The 21734-nt window shown below is 43.2% G+C and overlaps 1 protein-coding gene across 9 annotated transcripts in view; it reads right to left on the minus strand.

The window, feature by feature from the left end:
* nrxn2b (neurexin 2b) overlaps positions 1–21734 on the minus strand; it is a 669808-nt gene that overhangs the window by 61956 nt on the left and 586118 nt on the right. For all 9 annotated transcript variants that reach the window (XM_039821634.1, XM_039821632.1, XM_039821630.1 and 6 more), the window contains one exon: positions 3527–3698. In XM_039821634.1, the coding sequence (XP_039677568.1) occupies positions 3527–3698 (172 nt within the window). The remainder of the gene's footprint in view (positions 1–3526; positions 3699–21734) is intronic.

A 21734-nucleotide genomic window follows, 5' to 3' on the forward strand; every position in this document is an offset into this window, starting at 1 on the left:
TTAAGCATCTAGAAATTGGAGTAGGTCTGAATGTGTCGTGAGTATGGAGTATTTTGTCCTGTTTAGAGATTTAGAAGAGGTTTATATCTCCAATCTGGGTCACAGGAACTTGATTCAACAAGGGAGCTCCCCCTTTTTGACTTTCTCCTCTCTACAAAATATTACCTTACACACCTCCTGTCTAAGTTAGGGAAGTTGCCACCCCCCCCTCAATCCCTCCCTCACTCTTTCCCCTACATAGTCCTCCGCCCTTTTGTGCCTCAGCCTCCATCCGAGGTTTTGCTTTCCTAATGTGTGACATCTCTGTTTCCCTGGGACGCCACCCCCCCTACCAGACTGTGACGACTGGAACCTTCAAAGCGGGCGCCCCCAAAAATAATTTTCAGTGCCATCTAGCGCACATAAATGAATCAAAGCTAGACTATTCTACACATCAACCGAGTAACCCCCAACCACCCCACCACCCTTCCCCCTCTCTCCCTCATCTGTTTCCTTTCCACGGCCCCCATAACCTCGCACAAAACTTCAGACGGGCTCCCAGCAGACAGACACGAAACTCAGCAAACGACAACAAAAAGGAAAGCAATGTTTGACAAAGACAACAACCGCGGCAAAGGAGGGCGGAAGGGAAGAGGGATGAAAGGAATACGATATGGGGCCGTGCATTACATTATGGTTTCCTAATGAAACACAACGTAGATGTGGAGGATGACATTCACTTGCCGGTAGAGCGGTTAACAATTCCAAATCTGGCTGTGCAGTTAATTGTCGTAGAAATAACGGCGATTAACAACAGAATTGTTTATTTCGGTCAAATTTAAAAACAACATCCATTTATGGATTACACTTTACTTGAAGGTATCTATGTAAGAGTGACGTGACACTGTCATGAACGTGTCATAAACATTATAAACAAGTCATAAACGTTTAGGACATAACGCTTCTGTCGTTTTTTGTCACGACAATTTAGGTTTGGGTTAAAACGCAGCGCCCAGGATGGGCCACTGGTGTGAATAAAACACTTAAAGAACTCCTTAAAAAGCCGGGTTTTTATATTAAAAAAAAAAGCTGTTTAAAAGACGAGCAGATATTAAAAGCAGGTTAAAAGAACCACTGGACAGGACGGACAGGACGGACAGCGGGAGATTTAACACTTTAAATAAAAGGTCACCTCCACAACTACCCTGGTATCTCTCCTGACATAACAAAATAAACACATAAAATAAATAAAATATATATATAAATATATATATATATATTTATATATATATATATATATAGAGTTATGTAAATAAATAAATAGCCCGGCGTCCCAATACAAAATAAATTCTATCCCAATATTAAAAACATCTTATTTAAAATCAAAAATTAAAACATTTTAGGGTTCATGTGTTCATGACAGTGTGCCCAACACCGTTAATAACACACGTACACAGCCTATAAAGTAAACCACGCCTCTTTGTTTTCATAAAACATTGACATTTTTGTCTTGAATGAACATAAAATCGACAATCACCTTAGCTAATGTTAGCAATTCATTTGCGGTTAAATAAAGAAACGGCGATTACGCTAAAAAAAATTGCGATTAGTGGCCGGGTTGGTTCAGTGGGTAGAGCAGGTGCACATATACATCGAGTCCGACCTGTGACGATTTCCTGCGTGTCTTCCCCCTGTCTCTCCCCTTTCTCACTTAAATGTCCTGTCAATTAAGGCGGAAAAGCCCAAAATATAATCTTAAAAAAATAATAATGATGTAATGTAGACCATTATGTAATAATTGTTACAGGCCTACTTGCCGGTGTTAACAGGCTGCTTATTTTCCGAGCGGTTGGTGCTATCGTTAGTGGAAGAAGGCTCCTCTTTGGAGCGTGTGCCGTTGCGAAAAGGGCTGCATTTCCATCATAATACCAAGTGGAGAGAGTGAACTGTCACAGGGCGCTTCCTCTTCTGACTGTGATGCATGCCCCTCGGTCTGGCCTCGCCGTGCTGACGGATGAACGAGAGAATACACTTCTCTCAATGCCAAAACAAAGCCTCGAAATATGGGATCACCGCTGTGACAGAGAATGTCACAGTCCCATTGCTGTATATGCCAACTGGAGTAAATATCACGGCCACATTAGCAGCCCCTCTTCCTGCTGTGTGAAACAATGGTGACTGACTTCAGGCGCGGGTGGAGATTACAAGTCGGACAGCATCAATGTGGAATAAAAAAACAAAACACTGGTGGGCAAAAAAAAAAAAGAAAAAGGTTTGCACATTTATGAATGTACCAGAGCTTCTTTTCTTTGGACGTGTGAATAATTAATTACTAATTAGCAGCCAACAGTGGAAGGCAGCGGAGCCCGGCTCAGCCTGGTGTTTACCAAATGCAAACTCAGGACGGGAACACAAAATGTCTTCCTTTGAACAACCATGAACAAAAAGGGGAAACACAATGGAGAGAGACACTGACTGAGAGCTTCTAAGCAACCAAAAATAGCCTCCTAATTCAGGCCATGATAGAATACTATGAATACGGTTAAACAACAAGTGAGGGAATAAATACACTCCCAGCAGTGACTCATCGGGTGTTTGCCGTCGTGTTAAGTCTGTGTGTGTGTGTAAATGATGGTGCATCTGGAGCCGAGGCATGACTTCTAAACATACATACACTTTCCCAGCGTCGAGTCTCTTTTTTTTCTTCTGTATCCAGCTCCAAAAACCATGCTTTTACCGACCCATGCCTGACTGCAGTGGCGGTTCTAGGGCGGGGTCAAGGGTGGCCAGTGCCCTCCGTAATATCAAGCCTCGACCCCCCCTCTCACCCCCCTAACTGTGGCAAATATTTGTTATACTTTTTTTAACCCCACCTTTATCCCAAAAGAGGGGATATTATTCATGTGCAGTGATACATAAAATAAATCCCTGAATGAGCATTCTTGTGTTTACTGTTATGTGTAAATCGTTAAGTCTTTTGTAGAACCAAACCTATGGAGGGTTGGTGGCATGTAACACATTTGTGCTTAATATACTGTATATGGTACCTCTAAAATTGCATGTGGCCCCTCCATTTTAAAATGGTCTAGAGCCGCCACTGCCTGACTGGCATGTTCGCATTCTGCTGGCCTCTATTCAATACTGGCTTTTCGCAGTACCAGGGGCTACAACGGTAGACTGACTGCAGAGAGGTGGATTCTCTTCGATGGGAGATTGCCTGCCTCGGGGAAAGGCTGCTTGGCTCTTCCTGTAGAACCTGTCTTAAGTACCTGAACAACGCAGGCATGCTCTAAATATGAATGTCGTGATAAATAAACCAGAGCCCTCACAGAATGCTCTACAAAAAAACAAATCACTTGTAGTGGCACATGGGAGTCAGAATTAATGAATACCATTTGTTTTCTGAAGCCCCGTCTTTCTCTCTCCAATGTGTTGCCCAGTTTATCTAAGAATTCAATACTGCAAAGGTTCAAATCTGACAGTGATATCTCCCTCCCTCCCTCCCTCCCCTCCCTCCCTCCCCCCCCTCGGTCGCCCCTGTTCCTACCTGAGGGGAAACGTTCGATGACCGGCTGGTTGTCCACCTGTAGCGTGGCGTTGCCGCCGCTCCGTGTGAATCGCACCACGTGGTACTTGCCGTCGCTCACCATCACCGCGCTCTCCTCGATGATTATGTCGTCCGTTCCCACGTTGAAGATCACGCCGATCTTTCCCCGCTCCTGTAGGCAGAGGACGACAGAGAACGTTATGAGATGTAGGCACCAACATACTGAACACATTCGATGTCCTTTGAACACTTGAATTTACTTAGAAACTTTATGAATGTGGGTGTAACTGAAAAGTTGAACCTTTCTGGTGTTGTAGAAAGGTGTTCCGCTCTACTACAGCAAAAACATTTGACACAAACCCAAAACCAAATAGCAGGGAGGTAGGCTATGTGGAACACTTTTTGTTGCTGATGTTCTATTTTATGTCTTAAACCATCAAGTTACCCCGTTTAGAGTAGCCAGGTTCCAGATGGCATCCCGTAAAGGGGATCCTACTAGCAAATCATTATGTCCGTGAATGTGAATGTATTACACAGAAGCAGTCACATTGTAAACTAGTACTACACTGCGATGCAATTACACTGCAGTCATGAAGCCGTGCTAATACACATGAGGAGGTTGCTCCTTTGCTGTCCTGTCGCGGAAATCTAAATATATTTTCCTCGAGTCACCAAAAAGACCCTCACTGCCTGTGGCGTGATGATGCTGTGAGCATCAGATCTCACTGGTAAAAAAAATAAATAAAACCAGAGTACTTGTTGAGGACTCAGGCACCTTTAGTATTCATCAACCTGGTGACCCCCCTCCCATCTCCCATCTATTAGTGTTGACAGCCGCCCACTGCTTTGAGTTTATTACAGTCAACCGCCTACTCTACCCTCATCTCCTGCCATCTCTCTCCTCTCCTCTCTGTGGTTCCTGTCCTCGGTCCCAGGAAAGGTCAAAGTCATTTACAGAGTTACAGTCTGCCAGAGAGGCACAGAACAACGCTGAGAGAGAGAGGGGGAGAGAGAGGGGGAGAGAAACAGACAGAGTACATAGCAGACAGCAACCATTACAGACTAATTCTCTGTCTGGCAGTAAATCAGCTGTCGCAGTTTTGCTCTGCACTGCCGCGATCCAGAGCAACTGGGAGGGGTGGGGTGGGGGGGGGTGTCACGTTTGCACACCTTCTATCCTATCGGACAACCACAGCAACACCTTCATTGATTCCATTATCTCATTAGCTATGTGCATTTATTTTGCCACCTCCCGTACGTCCCGAGATTATTCAGAGGTGAATGCGCGGCTTTGGCTCCCAGCGGTCCTCCATTATTCATGGCTGATTAAGTATTTAAAAAAGGAAAATAAAACATCCCAATGTTAACAGAACTTGAAAATGGCAAGTTAATTGAGTAAATAAGTGCAGAGGTTGTACAGTAAGTTAATGAGCGGTATAATCGCAGCCAAATTTATGAGCATCCAAACCACTCTTTGGTGCTGTGTAAAAGTGGTTACAGTATGCAGGCAAGGCCACAGTACAGTCTGGCTATGCACCGATGACAACCTCCATTAGGGTATTAATTGAGCATGCTCAAATGGCGGCGCGAGTGCAAGTGCTGGTGGCCATGATTAATGGCGTAGAGAGATCAGTTGAAAATAAAACACAGTTGAACAGTCAGAATAAACGAGAAGAATCAATGCGGAAGCGGGAAACGGACTGTCCTACGTGAACTAAGTTAGACCAGGATGAGTTGCTCCGAGTGGACCTTGATGGACTGCTCGGCAGACGATCTCATTTCGCAAAGAACGTCTCAAATGGCAAAGTGCTTCCAGCTTCTTAGGCACTTAATCAATTCATTCATGTTACGGACTGACCCTTGCAGTCTTTTGGACTTCTCTCCCCATGCATGCCCAAATCCAATATTGATTCTAAGACACGAGTATGAATACTGCCAGAGAGTTATTAGTGAGGCGCACATGAATGAAAATTGAACCATTGATACCTTTGAGATACTGCAGCAAAGAAGAAAGAGGGGAGAAGGAAGACAAATGCCAGGATCATCTCCATTACGGCCCACGCACTAGGATGCTTAGAATAATCATAACACCTTTGCCTGGAGAATTAATTCAATTTGCCAAGGCAAAGCAGAATGAATCCATGCTAATATGACTGAAAAGGGGGAGGGGGAGTGAATTTGAGTGATATTTACAGAGAGATTAGCATTTGTGTTCCGCAACATTAGGGTTCTTCCCCGTGCTGAGGGAATGAATCGAGCCCATTACGGCGGGAAGCCGCTGGGAACCAGTACTTTTCAAAAAATGATTTTAGTGTAGCAGTAATGACATTTTAATGGCCATTTCCCTTAAGCGAACATATCTCTGGAAACAGAAGGAACCAAAAAAAAAACTCTTTGAATGACTAGGAGCAGTCAAGCCTGCAACACTGAAATTAAAGGACTGGTAGGTAACTGACAATAAGCTCTGGCTGCTCTTTAAACACCACATCTCCTAAGCTACTGCTTAGCAGCCCTTAATCTGCTTCAGCTGTCGGCTAATGTCAGGAGAAAGAATGTTACATTTTGCTCTTTTATCCCGAGGTTTGCTCATCATACTTTTCTTTCTGTGGGTCAATCAGTGGCGTAGGTAGGGGGTCCACTGTGGGCTGGAGGGAACGAGCTCTGCCTTATGATACGTGATATCAAACATTTCAATTAAATACGATTACACCTCAAGTGCCTGAGGAAAACAGCATCTCTTTTAGTTCCTGAGCTCAATTAAACAACCAAAGATCCTCCATGTTAGGGGGTAGGGATGCAACGATTACAGATTTTGTTGGTACGATTATAGTCTCAAAAATAATCACGGTTTCACGATTATCACGATTATTAGCCATTAAGTAATTTCACTGCTAATGTATGAAATTACATGAATACTCTAGATTTGAATGTGTTATTTATTGCAGCCTTTTGAAACAGAAATAACACAGTGGCAGTTTTGAATGTTTTGAAAATGATTACATGATCAATCATCAACCTTTTTCTTTAAATTCATCTGAAAAGATTAGAGACTAGAGGTGAATGAGTCACACCACAAACAAAGGCCAAGATGGCAACAACAGTGCTGAAGTTGGCCCTTTTTGGGTGTTTCTAAAAGTTGGAGCTGCTAGACAAGATGCACCTGTCCAGGGCCTGAAGTTAACTTTTTTGACCACCAGCCAGTTTGTTTTGCCTCATAAAGGTGAAAAACAGGACTTGCTGTGTCTCTATGATCCCATCCTGTCCTATTCATGGTAGCCTACTACTGATAATTCTGCATAGGGATTCACATAGACAGTGAAAGTTGCAAAAAGTAAAAAAAATTTTTTGTATAGTTCTTTAAAAATAAAAAGGAAACTTGTTTTGGGGCGAATAATAATTATTACTATCAATTAATTACTCTGGCTGAGATTTCCTAGAAACCTTACCAAAAAGGCTCAGGATGCTGCAAATGTTGGTATAATATGAAAATGGCTGGTGGATTTAAGACAAAAAATTATAATTTATTGAATTAATCAAATATGAACATAACCGTCACTGTCAGTGGCTTGTTGATCTTGATATTGTTAGTTAATTTCCTCCTGGCCTGGGACACACACACACACACACACACACACACTCCTGGGCTGGGACACACATTCATACAGTGTGATAAAGTACTTATTGGACTTTAACTTATCATTGCACTTACAATAATGAGCGTAGCTGTCCTCAATTTAAACGTTAAGTGGTCGTCAGTGACCTGTACGAAAGTAACGCTATCGTCAGCTCGCTCATTGTAGCTAAATGCAAACGTCAGCTTCTGACTCGTTAACGTTAGCTATTAACGATAACGTTAGCTGTTAACGGTAACGTTAGCTGTTAACGGTAACGTTAGCGTTAACATTAAACAGGCTACGTTAGCTAACTGGTCACGTTAACAAGCTAACAAACACATTAAGGAGAATTCCGGTCGATTTCAACACGTAGCTATGTTGTTTGTTGTCACGTAGTGCTGTCAGTAGCGAGAAAAACAAAAATAATCGGTGTTGCCTACACCGAGTTATGCTACTGCTAGCTTTCGCACCCAGGCGGCTGAAACGGGGCAGGTTTTAAACGTGCTTTTAGCCTCTTAACATGTTCGAGATGTCATTGCAAGTGCCTACCCATGTGAACTGATTCCTTCTGAGTGAACACAGTGAATATGGCTGCAGTAGATGTAAAAGAAATGCATAAAAGTTGTGCTAATTCGTACCTCTGTTTATTGACCCGTTTATTTGGTTTTCTAAACATTATTCCATCCTTATGACAGTATAGGCGTGTGCAGACAAGTAAACTTTTAAGACAACATTAAATGGCGTGGTATACGGCGGTTCTAATGTTAAAGTGCTCATATTATGCTTTTTGGCTTTTTCCATTTCCTTTAAACAGCTCTATTGTAGTCCAGCCTTTACTTCCGTGACGAACGTGCGTCTTTGTAACACACGTTATAATGCTGGCCTAGCTGCTAGTGTGGCACTCCCTCATACTCTGCTTGTGACTGGCTAGTAGTCCTTACGTAGGTACTGTCAGGGCACTCCCTCATACTCTGCTTGTGACTGGCTAGTAGTCCTTACCTAGGTACTGTCAGGGCACACCCTCATACTCTGCTTGTGACTGGCTAGTAGTCCTTACCTAGGTACTGTCAGGGCACTCCCTCATACTCTGCTTGTGACTGGCTAGTAGTCCTTACCTAGGTACTGTCAGGTCACACCCTCATACTCTGCTTGTGACTGGCTAGTAGTCCTTACCTAGGTACTGTCAGGGCACGCCCTCATACTCTGCTTCTGACTGGCTAGTAGTCCTTACCTAGGTACTGTCAGGGCACGCCCTCATACTCTGCTTCTGACTGGCTAGTAGTCCTTACCTAGGTACTGTCAGGGCACGCCCTCATACTCTGCTTGTGACTGGCTAGTAGTCCTTACCTAGGTACTGTCAGGGCACGCCCTCATACTCTGCTTCTGACTGGCTAGTAGTCCTTACCTAGGTACTGTCAGGGCACACCCTCATACTCTGCTTGTGACTGGCTAGTAGTCCTTACCTAGCTACTGCGCATGTGCGACTCCCAACAAAGATGGAACAGAAGTGAGATGCCTCACTCTGTAGCTAAAACAGAGAGCTCAACACACAGGGTGAAAAGAGGAGCTGCAGCAATGTGTGGTACAACAAAAATATGGTGTTTTTTGAAAAATGAAACCATGTAAACCTATTTTGGCTCAACAATTATGAACCTGAAAATGAGCATAATATGAGCACTTTAAGAAAAACTCTCAGAAAAACTCCTAAATAAGATTCTAATACTCCGAGCATAAACTTGCTGTTCTTGTCAAATATCTAAGATTTTGGTACAACAACAATGCATCATCAGCTTCTCACAGAGCTAAGCTGCCAGAAAAATTTTAAAAAAGTTTGTGTAATCCTCTCATTAGTCTCTCCTTTCCTGTTTCTCAAAGACAAATTGGCTTTGGAATTCCGTGCAGCGGGCGGCGCACGAGAAGGAGCAGCGCTGGGAATCCGTAAAGCGTTCAGAAAATATTTCAACATGACCTTGCAAGCGTGCGGGAGCGCGTCGAGCTAAGCGCCGTTGGTCGAGAGCCGAATGGGAATGAGGCGGCGCCAAAACGAGGCTGCAGTTGTCTGTATCGTCGTTATCAGGCAGTCTCAGAGAGCTCTCGCTGATCGCACCGAGCAGGAGAGGAAGAGGGGAGCGCAGGAGGAGGAGGATGAGGAGAAGCAAAGGGGCCGAGAGAAACACTATGTGATAAAAGGACAGAGGGAAACCTTGATGATCCTCCGGGGCCTCACGGTGCTTTGAGATCAAAGCTCCTTTTGAAGATGTCAAGATCTCGCTCTCTCTTCGCTGTGCGCACTGCTAGTCAATTAAGGGGATAGTCAACCGGGAAAATGCATTTTTTTTTTTTAAGGATTTTAATTCTTGGTTTCATTTCTTCACAGACAGCTCAATAGTGATTCTTCTCTAGCACCCCTCCAGCTTCACGTCTTCTTCTTCTTGATCTATTTGCATTTCCTCAATTTCTGTCTGCATTTCCCTCTCAGATCTGATACACGAGCGCCAAACAGGCAGATTAGAAAGAGAAAACAACAGAGGAACAACAAAGAAGCAACCGCTGGATTGACTGGAGGGGGGGTGGGGGGGGGGTGGAATTCAGCAACACTCTGACAGATACAGCTAGTATAAATCAGTCAAGGTACTTTGCATTTTCGCTGCATCGACGCACCTCAACAAGCGGCCCAGAAACGTGGTTGGCCGGTTCGGGAATTTGCTGACGCCTATGATTCGGTTTGACAGATTTCAAATTAATAGCCCCGCGGGTGGTGGAAATGCAAACTATTCATCAGCCTCCTTCTCATTTCCCCAATAATGATCTATCACAGCCTGTATCTGCTTGAGCCTAACTTGACATACTAGTGTAAGAATGCCCAGCTGCAGTATTTATTAGCTTATGAATCAGCCAGTGGAGCGGCATGGACAGAGAAATGACTGATAAATAGAATGTTACTGGATGCCCAACGAAAAGCAATCAATCCCCCCCTCCCCACACACACACACACACATCTGACACTTCCACGTGGTGTAAGCCAGCTAAATATTTCATACAGTGTTACAGCACGCATTTTATATGCCTGCTCTAATGCTACTCTTTATGTGCGATTTGCAGATTAATATTGGTGAAAATGTTTCTACCCCACAGGCTTCTGCAACTGAGCCCGATATACCATCATAATATGGTATCTCTGCATCTCCGTTCGGAGGGTAATTCGGGCTCTATACGGCTAATCAGCTTGTCGACATGTATGCATGATGCCCGCGAGGAGAGATTGGCTGTGGCATCTGCTACAACGGGAACAGTATAGCGGGGCTAATCTTCCACTCTGAAACTGCAGCGTTATGTAAGGAGAAATAGGCTGTTGCGTAACGCGCAGACTCCTCACTGGCTAAATTACCCCCGCTGTCCGTTCACCTCACGTCTTCAGAGCGTGTGAGACAGAAAGAGGAGAAAAGACTAATGGCCACAAGTCATTTTGGATCGGGAATACTGTTATCTGGTGCTCAGATTTCATGCCTTCCTCTCTCAACGTTCACCTCAAATGACACAGGGCTCATACGTTACTGCATGTGTGTTGTTTTGATTTTGGGTGAGAGGGAGAAAAAGAGGAAGGCGGCGACAAAACAGCGTGCAGAGAGAATACACTTGGCTTCATTTTCCCACACCTTCTCTCAGTTTCTCCTCAGCCAACTCATTTGTATGTGTTTGCCACGATCTTCAGCATTCACCTTGAGAAAGTTACCCTCCCCCCTCCCCCACACACCATCTTCTCATCTTTATAGCACTTTATCTCCCTTTCCTTCCCCTCAACTCTCTCCTTTCTTTGCGACAGTAGTCACAGTTCTTCTTTCCTGCTCTGAAAACGTCGAACGGCCGCTCTGACGTGGAATCGAATCTCGCTGAAAAATGTATGGGTTACACACATGTTGTGGTGTGTGTGTATATGTGCGAGTGCTTCTGAATCTCCCATGAGAGCATGACTCACACTGGGCTCGCCCATTTGTCCCGGAGTACACACTTGGCAGCGAGCCAAAATACTGCAGAGGAAAGCAGCTAAAGACGGAGAGCATGGGGAAATATAAATCAGCCAAAACATCATCCTCTATAATCCTGATTATGTTGTCACCTAGCACCAAAACTTCCCATTTACTCAATGTCAGCGTCCAATCTCAGGACAAAAACACGAATATACACATCCATACATACGGGCCTGATTCCATTATGATCTGCACCACTGAGACCGCTGATGGATGGAGTCCTTCAACACAATGACCATCAGACCTGTAGGTTTGAATCCCGCCTGACACACACATACATACACACACACACACACACACACACACACACACACACACACACAAACGAAAGCGTCCTTGAATGAGGTTACGCTGAGCGACCATGGCCTTGTTTACAAAGCTGCAGAGAGCTGTTGGATACATACATACACTTAAACATACACGCACACACATTCTCTCTCTCACTCACTCACTCACACACACACACACATACACACACACACACACACACACACACACACACACACAGGGGATTTGTGTATTTTCCCTAGTGGCTGGGATCCAACTGATGGCGCAAAGCGTGAAGTGGGGTGTTGCTGCTTTGTTTCTGATGAACAGTTGATACCACGTCTACTGTTGGCATTTGTGTGTACAAATTAAATGTATGAATGTTCATATGTTCATCGAGACGAACGCTACATGAAAGCATCGCACAGATTAGCTGTGAGCGAATATCCCCCGAGTGCAGCCGTTCCATTAAAATTAATTGATTTCGGTCCGAAAATTTGCTTAAACCTGCATTAATTGCATGTTTGGCCACTTGGGTGCAGGAAGCTTTCAACACAACATTTACATAATGTATTACCATCTGAGGTTGAGAACGCCTACATGTTAGGAAACAGCTGCCTATTTGCACATCCAGCAGACAAGGATTGTGTTCTTGGTCACATGACAACTTTATTCCAATAGTCACCCTCGTTTTTGCTCCGTTTTGGTTCCCACCAGTTTTATGGCTACTAAATGCTTCACTAGCTAGTTGCCAACTTTGTCTATCAGCTGTTTGGAGGTGACCAGGTTGTTTATCAGAACTGCCTGCCAAAACAATGAGCTAAACGATGCTAAAGGGCTCCATAGAACTTAACTGCAGAGTTAGGTGAATATTTTCTTGTGGGTTCATCAGTATGGGCAACATCTTTCACATTACAAATAGTCATTAGATCCATTGCTCATATGAAAACAGTGAGCTGCTTTAAAGGTTCCATATTTTGCTGCTCATTTTCAGGTTAATAATTGTTTTGCTGGTTTTCTACTAGAACATGTTTACATGCTTTAACGTTTGAAAAACATTAGTTTTCTCATACTCTCTGTCTGAATATACCTGTAGTCACCCTCTGTCTGAAACTCTTTAAGCCTCCCTCCTGAAAAACTGCAGTCTGCTGTTCTGGGTCTCCTGCATCTGCGCTCAGCGTCTCTGCACCGTCATTGCAGCCGGGGAATGACTAGCACCGTAGCGGGGAATGACTAGCACCGTAGCGGCTCTTTCTACCTACATGAAGTATAGTTGTGACATCACAACAGGCCAAAAGTCCTGGCAGCTTGTTTAAAGGCACAGTTTCTGAATAAAGGCTGTGTGCATTTCTCTGTTGATTGTTTTGATACTTTCACAGAATTTATATAGCACCTCGACCTCATTTATAATACATGTAAATCTCTTTTTTCTTTTTTTTTTTTTTTTTACATATGGGACCTTTAAGAAAGTGTTTTCCCTGCCTTATCATTGGAAAAATGCATAAAAGAGAGTGGTGATATTGAGGCACTAAAATAGAATGATCATTTACATCTCTGACTTTCCTTCTGCCCAGAGATGTGTTCAGACAGATTCAATTTGTCAAGATGCACAAGAGAAACCGGAACATTTCAAAGAGCAAGGACGTGTCATGTCAAAGGCCTCTTCCAATCACGAACCAGAGATGGATGAAGGTTGGAGGAGATGAAGGAGAGAGGAAGAATAGGCAGAATAGACAAAGCACGCAAGCATGAGGAATAACAGAGAAGTAGCAATCCAATGATATGACGTAAGAAACAGTAAGAAGTGACACACAGATAGTGTTTTTTTTTACCACCCATTCTTCTTTTGTTTACCTAAACAAAAGAAGAATGGGTGGTAAAAAAAAATAAAAAAAAGGGTAGGGATAGGTAGGGGTACTTTACCAAAAGCCCTAGTAGGCCCAGACACTGTTAGATATTTGTCAGTTTGGGTGACTTAATATGGGACAAAGAGGCTTACAAGACCACTAAAGTTCCCATCCATGTCATTGTATCCTTTTCAGCTCTTTATTTTTTTGGTTATGAATCATCCTTTGCTTTCACCACCTCCACATAATCAATCAACTCACGAAAAACTACTGGCTTTATGAAACTTGGTGGAAAGGAGTAGCATGGATCGAGATAGAACCCATTCAACGTTGGAGCGGATCCAGATCATTTTCCAATCAATTTACATTGGTTAACAATGCGAGATAGGGCATTTGGCCTTGGCCGAGGTCTGCGCTCTCTTGCTGCCCTTCTAGTTTTGCTAGACCTACTGTCTTAGCAATACATACTAATAAAGTGGAACCCTCCTGGCAATTCAGTCTTTGCTGCCTATTACAACAATACAAGCCTGAAAATCAATTTTGGACTTTCTTCAGCAGGGAATGGCTACTGTCCTCCATTCTTTTTCTTCTCCCACTTTGGCTTTTACCTTTCCTTTGCTTTTTCTCCATTTTCTAATCTGCCTGCCCTCATCAACAGCTCTTTCACTCCCCAGAGGTTCATTACTGTGTTGACTGGAGTTGCTAACATGGGTTTGGCAGACTCCAATTGATCCACGTGCTCTCAGGAGTGAGAGTTGAGAACTGAGGCTGACGGAGAAAGGTAAATCAACTCAAAAACAAAATAGGTTTGTAGATCATTCCTGCCTGGCAGGATAAATCGAGTCAGCAAACTGTGAAATGAGATAGCTGAGTCCTTGGCTACTGTGCTTAATCTGTCTTTTGTTTAGGTAGCTTTGTACAATAATAATCCTTTCTGACATTGTATGGGTTAATTCTGTGGCACAGTGTTCATCTTTGTTAGACTGGGTAAACCCCGCCCAATCTGCCGGCGATTTGATTTCGCCCCGCAGCTCAGGCTGGAAACCTTTATCTATCCTGCTTCCGTCGCAAATTTTGCGGGAACAATCACAAAGCGGCGCGCGCTATTGGCGGGTTTAACACGATGACGATAGAGAAGCAACCAAGCAGCTTCTTATTTACATTCAACAAGCCGGCCACCGAAGCGCAGCAAGCTACGTCACCCGGATCGTTGCTCTGATTGGTTGAAGGACTATCCAATTGGGTACAGAGTCATTTTAACTACGCCCGTTGATCACGCCTCTTGTGCAGTAGAAAAATACAGAGCAGACTCCCCAGACTAATGTTCAATCTTAAAAGATTGAGCTTGGTCTGGTGATAGCCAGACTACATTTTTGTCTTGAATTAGGCAAAAAAAAAAAATTTATGAATGCATGAATAAATTGTCATCACTGTGAGGTTTATCTAAATTGAGACCTTGATAAAAAATTTTTTAAAAGGGTTCATATTTTGGAGTCACAGATGGAATGAAACACTAACGTGCCACTAAATTGTTAAGATGGTCTTCAAGTACTTTTTTAATCATTGAATTGACTTCAAAATAACATTTTATTCCAACATTATATACTGCATGTTAATGTTATTAGATTTGTGACCAAAACAAAGTTCCATACACTCCCTGAAGGCAAACCACTGTAGAGCCATGAAAAAACCTACCCGAAACCAATGTGCAGAAATGAATGAAATAAAAAAAAACAAGAGACCTGCTCCGAAAGTGACCCAGGAACAGTCAGACCCGGACTGAAATAGACCAGAGGATAATTAGATCTGATCCACAATGACCCAGACGGACCAAAAACAGAGAGAGGACTAATTAACTGGCAGCCATGTTGGAAAGGAAAAGCAAAAAAAAACACATTTTCCTTCTGCGATGATTATGCCGCACCGTGTGGAAGAATTTCTTCAAAAGAGATAACCTAGTCGCCGGTGTGATGAATCAAGTCTTTACTTCATGCCGCATGGAGAGAAGATCTCTGATGTTCTCTCCTGACTTTCAGAATGTCTCGTCTTAAATGTCATCATGTGAGACAAAGGAACAAATGCTGAGCGCATGAGCCAATGTTTGATTCGGTCTGGCATTTTACAACATGGACTTTCAGAGCCCATCCTGAGATCACAAGTCATGTTAATGTACTTCACAATAACCTTTGATGTGTCGTAACTGTCCACGCCACCCCCCAGTGTTAGCCCTTAACCATCTCTTGGGAAAACATGACCCTTTAATCATATGTAACTTTGATCTCTTTTGTCTCTTGGTTGACTGTTAACACACATCTGACAATCCTCAGACTTAACCAGAATGAATACATTAAGCACTAAATAATCTACAATCTAAAAATGTTCATTTCCCACAACCGCCTGATCAGTGCCGGAGGACCTTAGTCAACCTGATAAGACTCCATATCATTCGTATTCAACCTAGTCTACTGTATATCCACGACGTTCCACTTCTCGGGATTGTTCAGCTGCTGCTGGAAATTCCGCCGGATGTCTTTCATTTCGACCGGATGTCCGTCTCCTCCCTCTTTCTTTGTGTTGGCGTTCTGAACTCTGGTGGATTTCTGAGGACTGTGGTTAACTGCTCCTCAGATCTCTGCAGGGTAAATCCAGACAGCTAGCTAGACTATCTGTCCACTCTGAGTTTTCTGTTGCACGACTAAAACTACTTTTGAACGTCCACATGTTCCACCAAAACAAGTTCCTTCCTGGGGCTATTTTGCAGAGTCACCATTGCTCCGTCCGGCGCTTAGCCCCGCCCAAGACGATTGTGATTGGTTTAGAGAAAGGCCAATAAACCAGAGCACGTTTTTCTCCCATCCCGGAATGCTGTGTGGACTAGCCAGACCTTCCTCTGCAGTGCTCTGTTGGAAGGTCGGGACTACATTCGGTGTGACCTGGGTCCCAGGACGAGCCTCAGACACAACTAACCCAGTGGATCCGGGAATATCTCTACCCCTAGAGATACATTTTTCTATAGTACAGTGGCAGAGACAGACAGACAGACAGCAAAGGAGATGACTTTTTCATCTGCAGTTTTCACACAAAATTTGTCATGTATACACTGCAAGAAAAAGCAGAAATGGGAGTTTTACACTTTGTGACTTTGTGTGTAGCTATGGGCAAGACATGTGTATTACCGTTTGTTTTAGTGTGTGTGTTCTGGAGCGGCCTGTTGAGGAGAAGTGAGGCAGGCAGCTGGCCGAAATTAAAAGGAATGACTGTGACCTTCGGACAAAATCAAGAGCAAAGTGTTTTCTGTCTCTATTGTTTTTCTCGGCTCCTCTCCACTCTCCGTCCTTGCAACCTCATTTTTCTGCCCCACCGCTCCATCGCTCTCTCTCTCTCTCTCTCCTCAGAACTGCAGAACAGAGCCGCGAAGACAAAACGAGAGCATGAATCGGTTAGCTTTTTTATTTATTTTTTATTTCTCTACCTCTCTGTCCTCCCCTGCAGTTCCAAACCTCTGTCTATTGAAAACAGCAATGGTACAGTACAGTATGTGCTTCTGACAGACTTAACCGGTGCACTTTTGCTGGCATGCTAGAGAAAAAGCCGTCTGAAAGTAAGAAAATAAGTGCCCCACTGTGCTTCCATCAAAAGACCTGAAGGAGACACGTACAATAGAATTCAGCATTATGAAAGAGCGACACCTAAGTACGCTAGGGCAGTAAACACAGTGTCACGTCTGATCTGGAACACAGACTGTCGGATGATCGCCCAGCGTGCCCTCTTTCTAACTCCTACTTTCTCTTACTCTCTTTATCCCCCTCCATCATTTGGTCTTCCTTTCTCCCTCTCCCTGTTCGCTTTTTTTTGCCGTTTAGTCTCTGCGGGCAGGGTGTGAGGTTGAAGCCCAGTAGAGAAGAACGGCTGCCGAGCACACTGGCTAATATTTGCCCTGCGCTAAACTGAGCAAACACGGATAAAGCGAACACAATCCCTTTCTCTGTCCCTGGCCGTCCGCCTTGTTGTCCTTTCATTCCCTTCCTGTCTACCCTACGCTGCCGTAGAGCTGACTGCTGGTTAACCACTGGGCACATGGTGTTTTCAAGCAAATCACTGGCTGAGGGATAAAGCCGATACCATAATCCGTTTCTGGTGCATGTCTTTCTACATCAGTGTTTGTATTTTATTATCGACACCTGTGCAATCCAATCAAACAGGGCGGTACTAAAGCATACATTCGTAAAGCTTATAATGTTCACTTCTAGGTACTTTTCCAGCAGGATTTTTGGGATCATGTTCATATTGGACTATTGTGCACCTCACGAATTACATCGTTTCTGCCATTCAGGAAGAATTGTGTTCTTTACGTAGCGAGGCAGAAAGTAAGACTGTTTGGATGGGCGTGTAGCATGTCTGACTTACATAAAGGAGACTGGAGAGCGCTAATTCAAGTTTGCTTTGGTAGTAACCGGGACCTTCCTCCTAATCTTAACCAATTATTTTAAAGGTCCCATGGCATGAAAATTTCACGTTATGAGGTTTTTTAACATTAATATGAGTTCCTCTAGCCTGCCTATGGTCACCCCAGTGGCTAGAAATGGTGATAGGTATAAACCGAGCCATGGGTATCCTGCTCTGCCTTTGAGAAAATGAAAGCTCAGATGGGCCGAACAGGAACCTTCCCTTTATGATGTCATAAGGGGAAAGGTTACCTCCCCTTTATCTGCTTTGCCCAAAGCCCACAGTTGCCCAAAGAATTTGGCCCACCCATGAGGAAATAGAGCTACAACCGTGGCCTCAAGCTGGTCAAGGCCACACCCCCACCCTCCACCTTGCCCCCCCTCTCTCCTCCTCAATAGCTACAGACAGAAATGGCACATCCTAAGGAAAGCTCATGGGACTGGCTCTAGTGGCTGTAATTATGCACCAAGGCTGAATTTAGGGAAAGAGACTTCAGATACAGTATTAGGGGACCACTAAGGCCTATATAAAAGAGACTTCAGATACAGTATTAGGGGACCACTAAGGCCTATATAAAAGAGACTTCAGATACAGTATTAGGGGACCACTAAGGCCTATATAAAAGAGACTTCAGATACAGTATTAGGGGACCACTAAGGCCTATATAAAAGCATCCAAAAAGCAGCATGTCATAGGACCTTTAAGTGGCATAACCATAACCACACTTTATTTGCCATAGCCATGATCTTTATCCGTAATCAAACCATAGTTTCCATAAGCAAATATTATAGGAAGAGAAAAACAAAATGGCCAGCAGTGTTGTAGTACTCCATAGACCACTTCTTGAAGATCTCGGTCTCGGAATCGACCGCAGTTTTACTCGGTCTGGTCTCACTCTCAGATAAAGAGGACTCTGGATTGAAGACCGGTCAAAACCACAACTGCCTTTTGATTCTTTTATCAAGGCATTTCTCATGCTACACTTACGGCAATAAAAGAGGTGAATGAAGAAGACTCTTAATTTGTTTTCTGTGGGTGTTTTTTTATGGAAAAGTTAATCTTTCAGATCAATTTGAGGAGCGCCTATGGTTAGCATTCTCCACATGTTACCGTGGCATGACTTGGTCTCGGTTTAGGTGGTCTTGACTACAACACCGACGGTTAGCATTGGACATAAAGAAAAAAACCTTGTCTTTCAACAGAATTCAAAGTTTGCAGAATGGTCCAATATCAACACTTTTCTTGTGTGCACAAACAGTTGCAATTTGCAAAGAAAAATAAATTTTTAGCAAAAACTTTTTCATGCTTTGCTGAGATGGAAAAAAAACAGATATGATCAAGGCTGAGGGAAATCGATTTTTTCGAAACCGGACTCTTTGTCATTCATGACATGCTGCCTCAATGTTTAAAACCTGAGAGACCAGAAAATAAAGCAGATGTACATAAGCAGTGTTGGAATGAAACTAACAAATGCCATCCTAGGCGGGAAGCAGAAATACATTTAACTACTGTGTCATACAGGTGTTGATTAATTTGGTGTGTGTGTGGAGTGTTGTAAATACATTAAGTACAAATACTTTGTTACTCTACTAAGTAGCATGTTCACCTATCTGTACTTTACTTCATTATTTACAGTCTATTTCTGGAAACTTTTACTTTTACTATAAAGGGAGGAGAGCGATGCACGTTTTCTAGCTGGAAATACAGTCACTATTTTGAGTTTGTGTCAGCTAAAGATGGCAATATTAAGGTTCATCGTACACTCTGTGCCGGTGGCGACAAAGTGCTATCTAGCTACAAAAACACTGCACAGTCAAACTTACAGAGCAAGACCTCCCACCAGCTGGACTGGACTAGAGTTGAAGAAGTTGGTCGGGCAGTATGTTGTAGAGGAAATGCTGCCCTTAAACACGGTTGACTCGCCCTTGTTTCGTGCCATATTGAACAAGATCCCTGCTACTAATCAGTAATCAAAGTAAGTTTTGGAGCCAGAAGAGCCCCAACAACCAGAACCAAAAATAGGCTTCAAAGCAGCTTCAACCCTCCTTCAACCCAACATGAGTCAGACACCCCAGATCGATTCAAAACCCACCTTTCACTCTGTGTGAATCCTATTTGTGCCATTGATTTGCTTGAAAATACCATGCGCTGCACACAAACATCCATTTTTTTTCTCTCTTTTCTCTCCTTGGAGGGTTTTTTTTTGGTAAAATTGTACAAGTCTGGTCTGTGATCGTGCTTGCACAGTTCAACACGTCACAGAAGTCACCTTCTCTCAGTCCGAATGATTCCAAATGACTGCCAATCTCACACGAGAGGCGACATCCAGGTGAAAGCGCTGTTCTACATTCGGACATTTAGAAGCATGACACCGCAACACTGCCAAACAAGCCAAAAATATAACGGCCTACAAGTCCAGCTGAAATTATTAGAATACAGAACTAGGATGAATCATTTATGCAATTTTAATACATGTTTTGGGTTTTGTGTGTGTAATTCCCACTGCATATTCAACATAATACTCAAATCCTGCTGCTCAGATCAATAAAGAGATGGGGTTAAATATAAGCAGAGAAAGTAGATGTCTCCTGTTGGATGTGGGAAATTTGGTTTGCAGATAAGCATCGAAATAAACTATGAAAAAAAATTAGCTGCTTTCTAAAGTCAATTACTGTGATTTCTCAAATATGTTCCTCAAAGTGAAGAGGTAGTTACACGATGACATTAAAGAGATGCTGTTTTACTAAATATTACTCTGCACGCAAACTGAAAGATTATTATTAATCGCTGCCATTTAAATTCTAGCGCCTGGATCAAAATAAATTACTCGTTAAAATCTACAGAGGCATATATAAAATTCAATGAGCTATTGGTACGCTGGGATAGAGTTGGACTGCCGGAGTCGATGATCAGAGTAACTCTCATGAACCATTCGTACATATTGCTATGAAAAGTAATGCTCTGTAATTCATATGTATTCCCAAGAGCATAACTCTGGGTTCAAAATTGCCGGGGTTTAGATTTCCAATTATCTAGGGAGGTCCCATGACATGTGTGCATGTATTGAAAATAGCGGGAGAGAAAAATTGGAAAGAAAAAAACGACATAGCGACAAAAACTTTTGGAAAAGAAACGCTCAAAAAAGGAGACAAAAACCCTGAAAAAAAACTTCCAGAAATGTGAGAAAAACGTTGGAAAAATTGTCAAATTTTCCCCCAAACATGCAACAAAAACCTTAAAAGAAAGCAGCGACAAAAGTCGAAAAAAAACCCCAAAAAAAACAGTTTGGTTGTAACTGCAAATTACGCCACGTGTATTCCAGTCCCTCCAGAAAAACGTGATTATGCGATCGCATAATTCAATGCATAATCAGCCAAAGTCCGCATATTTATGTGGGGGCCGCATTTATTCAAATACGCCGCACTTGCAGTTTTCTGCACAAAATATGCAGGGCTTGCATGATTTCATAATCCCCGCATTTTCGTTGCAAAAAAGTTCCCGCAATTTCATCGCATACAACTGTATAAATATCCCGCATATTCCATTGCAAGAAAATGTGCCGCATAATCAAGGATTTTTGCCCGCAACAATCACAAAACATTTTGCTGGAAGGACTGGTATTCCACGTATTTATTACTGTAAGCCCCACATTGACTGCCGCTGTATAAGAGCGCTCAGGTTTGTGTAAGGAGGAGGTCGGGGTGGATGTCTAGGTCTTAATATCCAAGGTTTTCAAGCAGGGGAGCAGAGTTTTTTTGAAGAAAACACGAGACTTTCACCCAAGAAACGGGTGTTCATGTCCCGGGAGTACTAAGGGGGCTGGGGGTGTTTCAACACAAACCACATTCTGTTATCTAATCTTAACTAGTCGTTTTGGTGCCTAAACTGTCGTCGCCGCATGACGATCAACTTTTGTCGGCTAAATTCAACTGCCGCTGAAACGTTGAACCTCACAGTGCTCTGTGCCCGGCTGACAGGAACCTTTTCTCAGCTGAACTTAACTGGA

This window comes from Perca fluviatilis, chromosome 14 (assembly GCF_010015445.1).
Source record: "Perca fluviatilis chromosome 14, GENO_Pfluv_1.0, whole genome shotgun sequence".
NCBI lineage: Eukaryota > Metazoa > Chordata > Actinopteri > Perciformes > Percidae > Perca > Perca fluviatilis.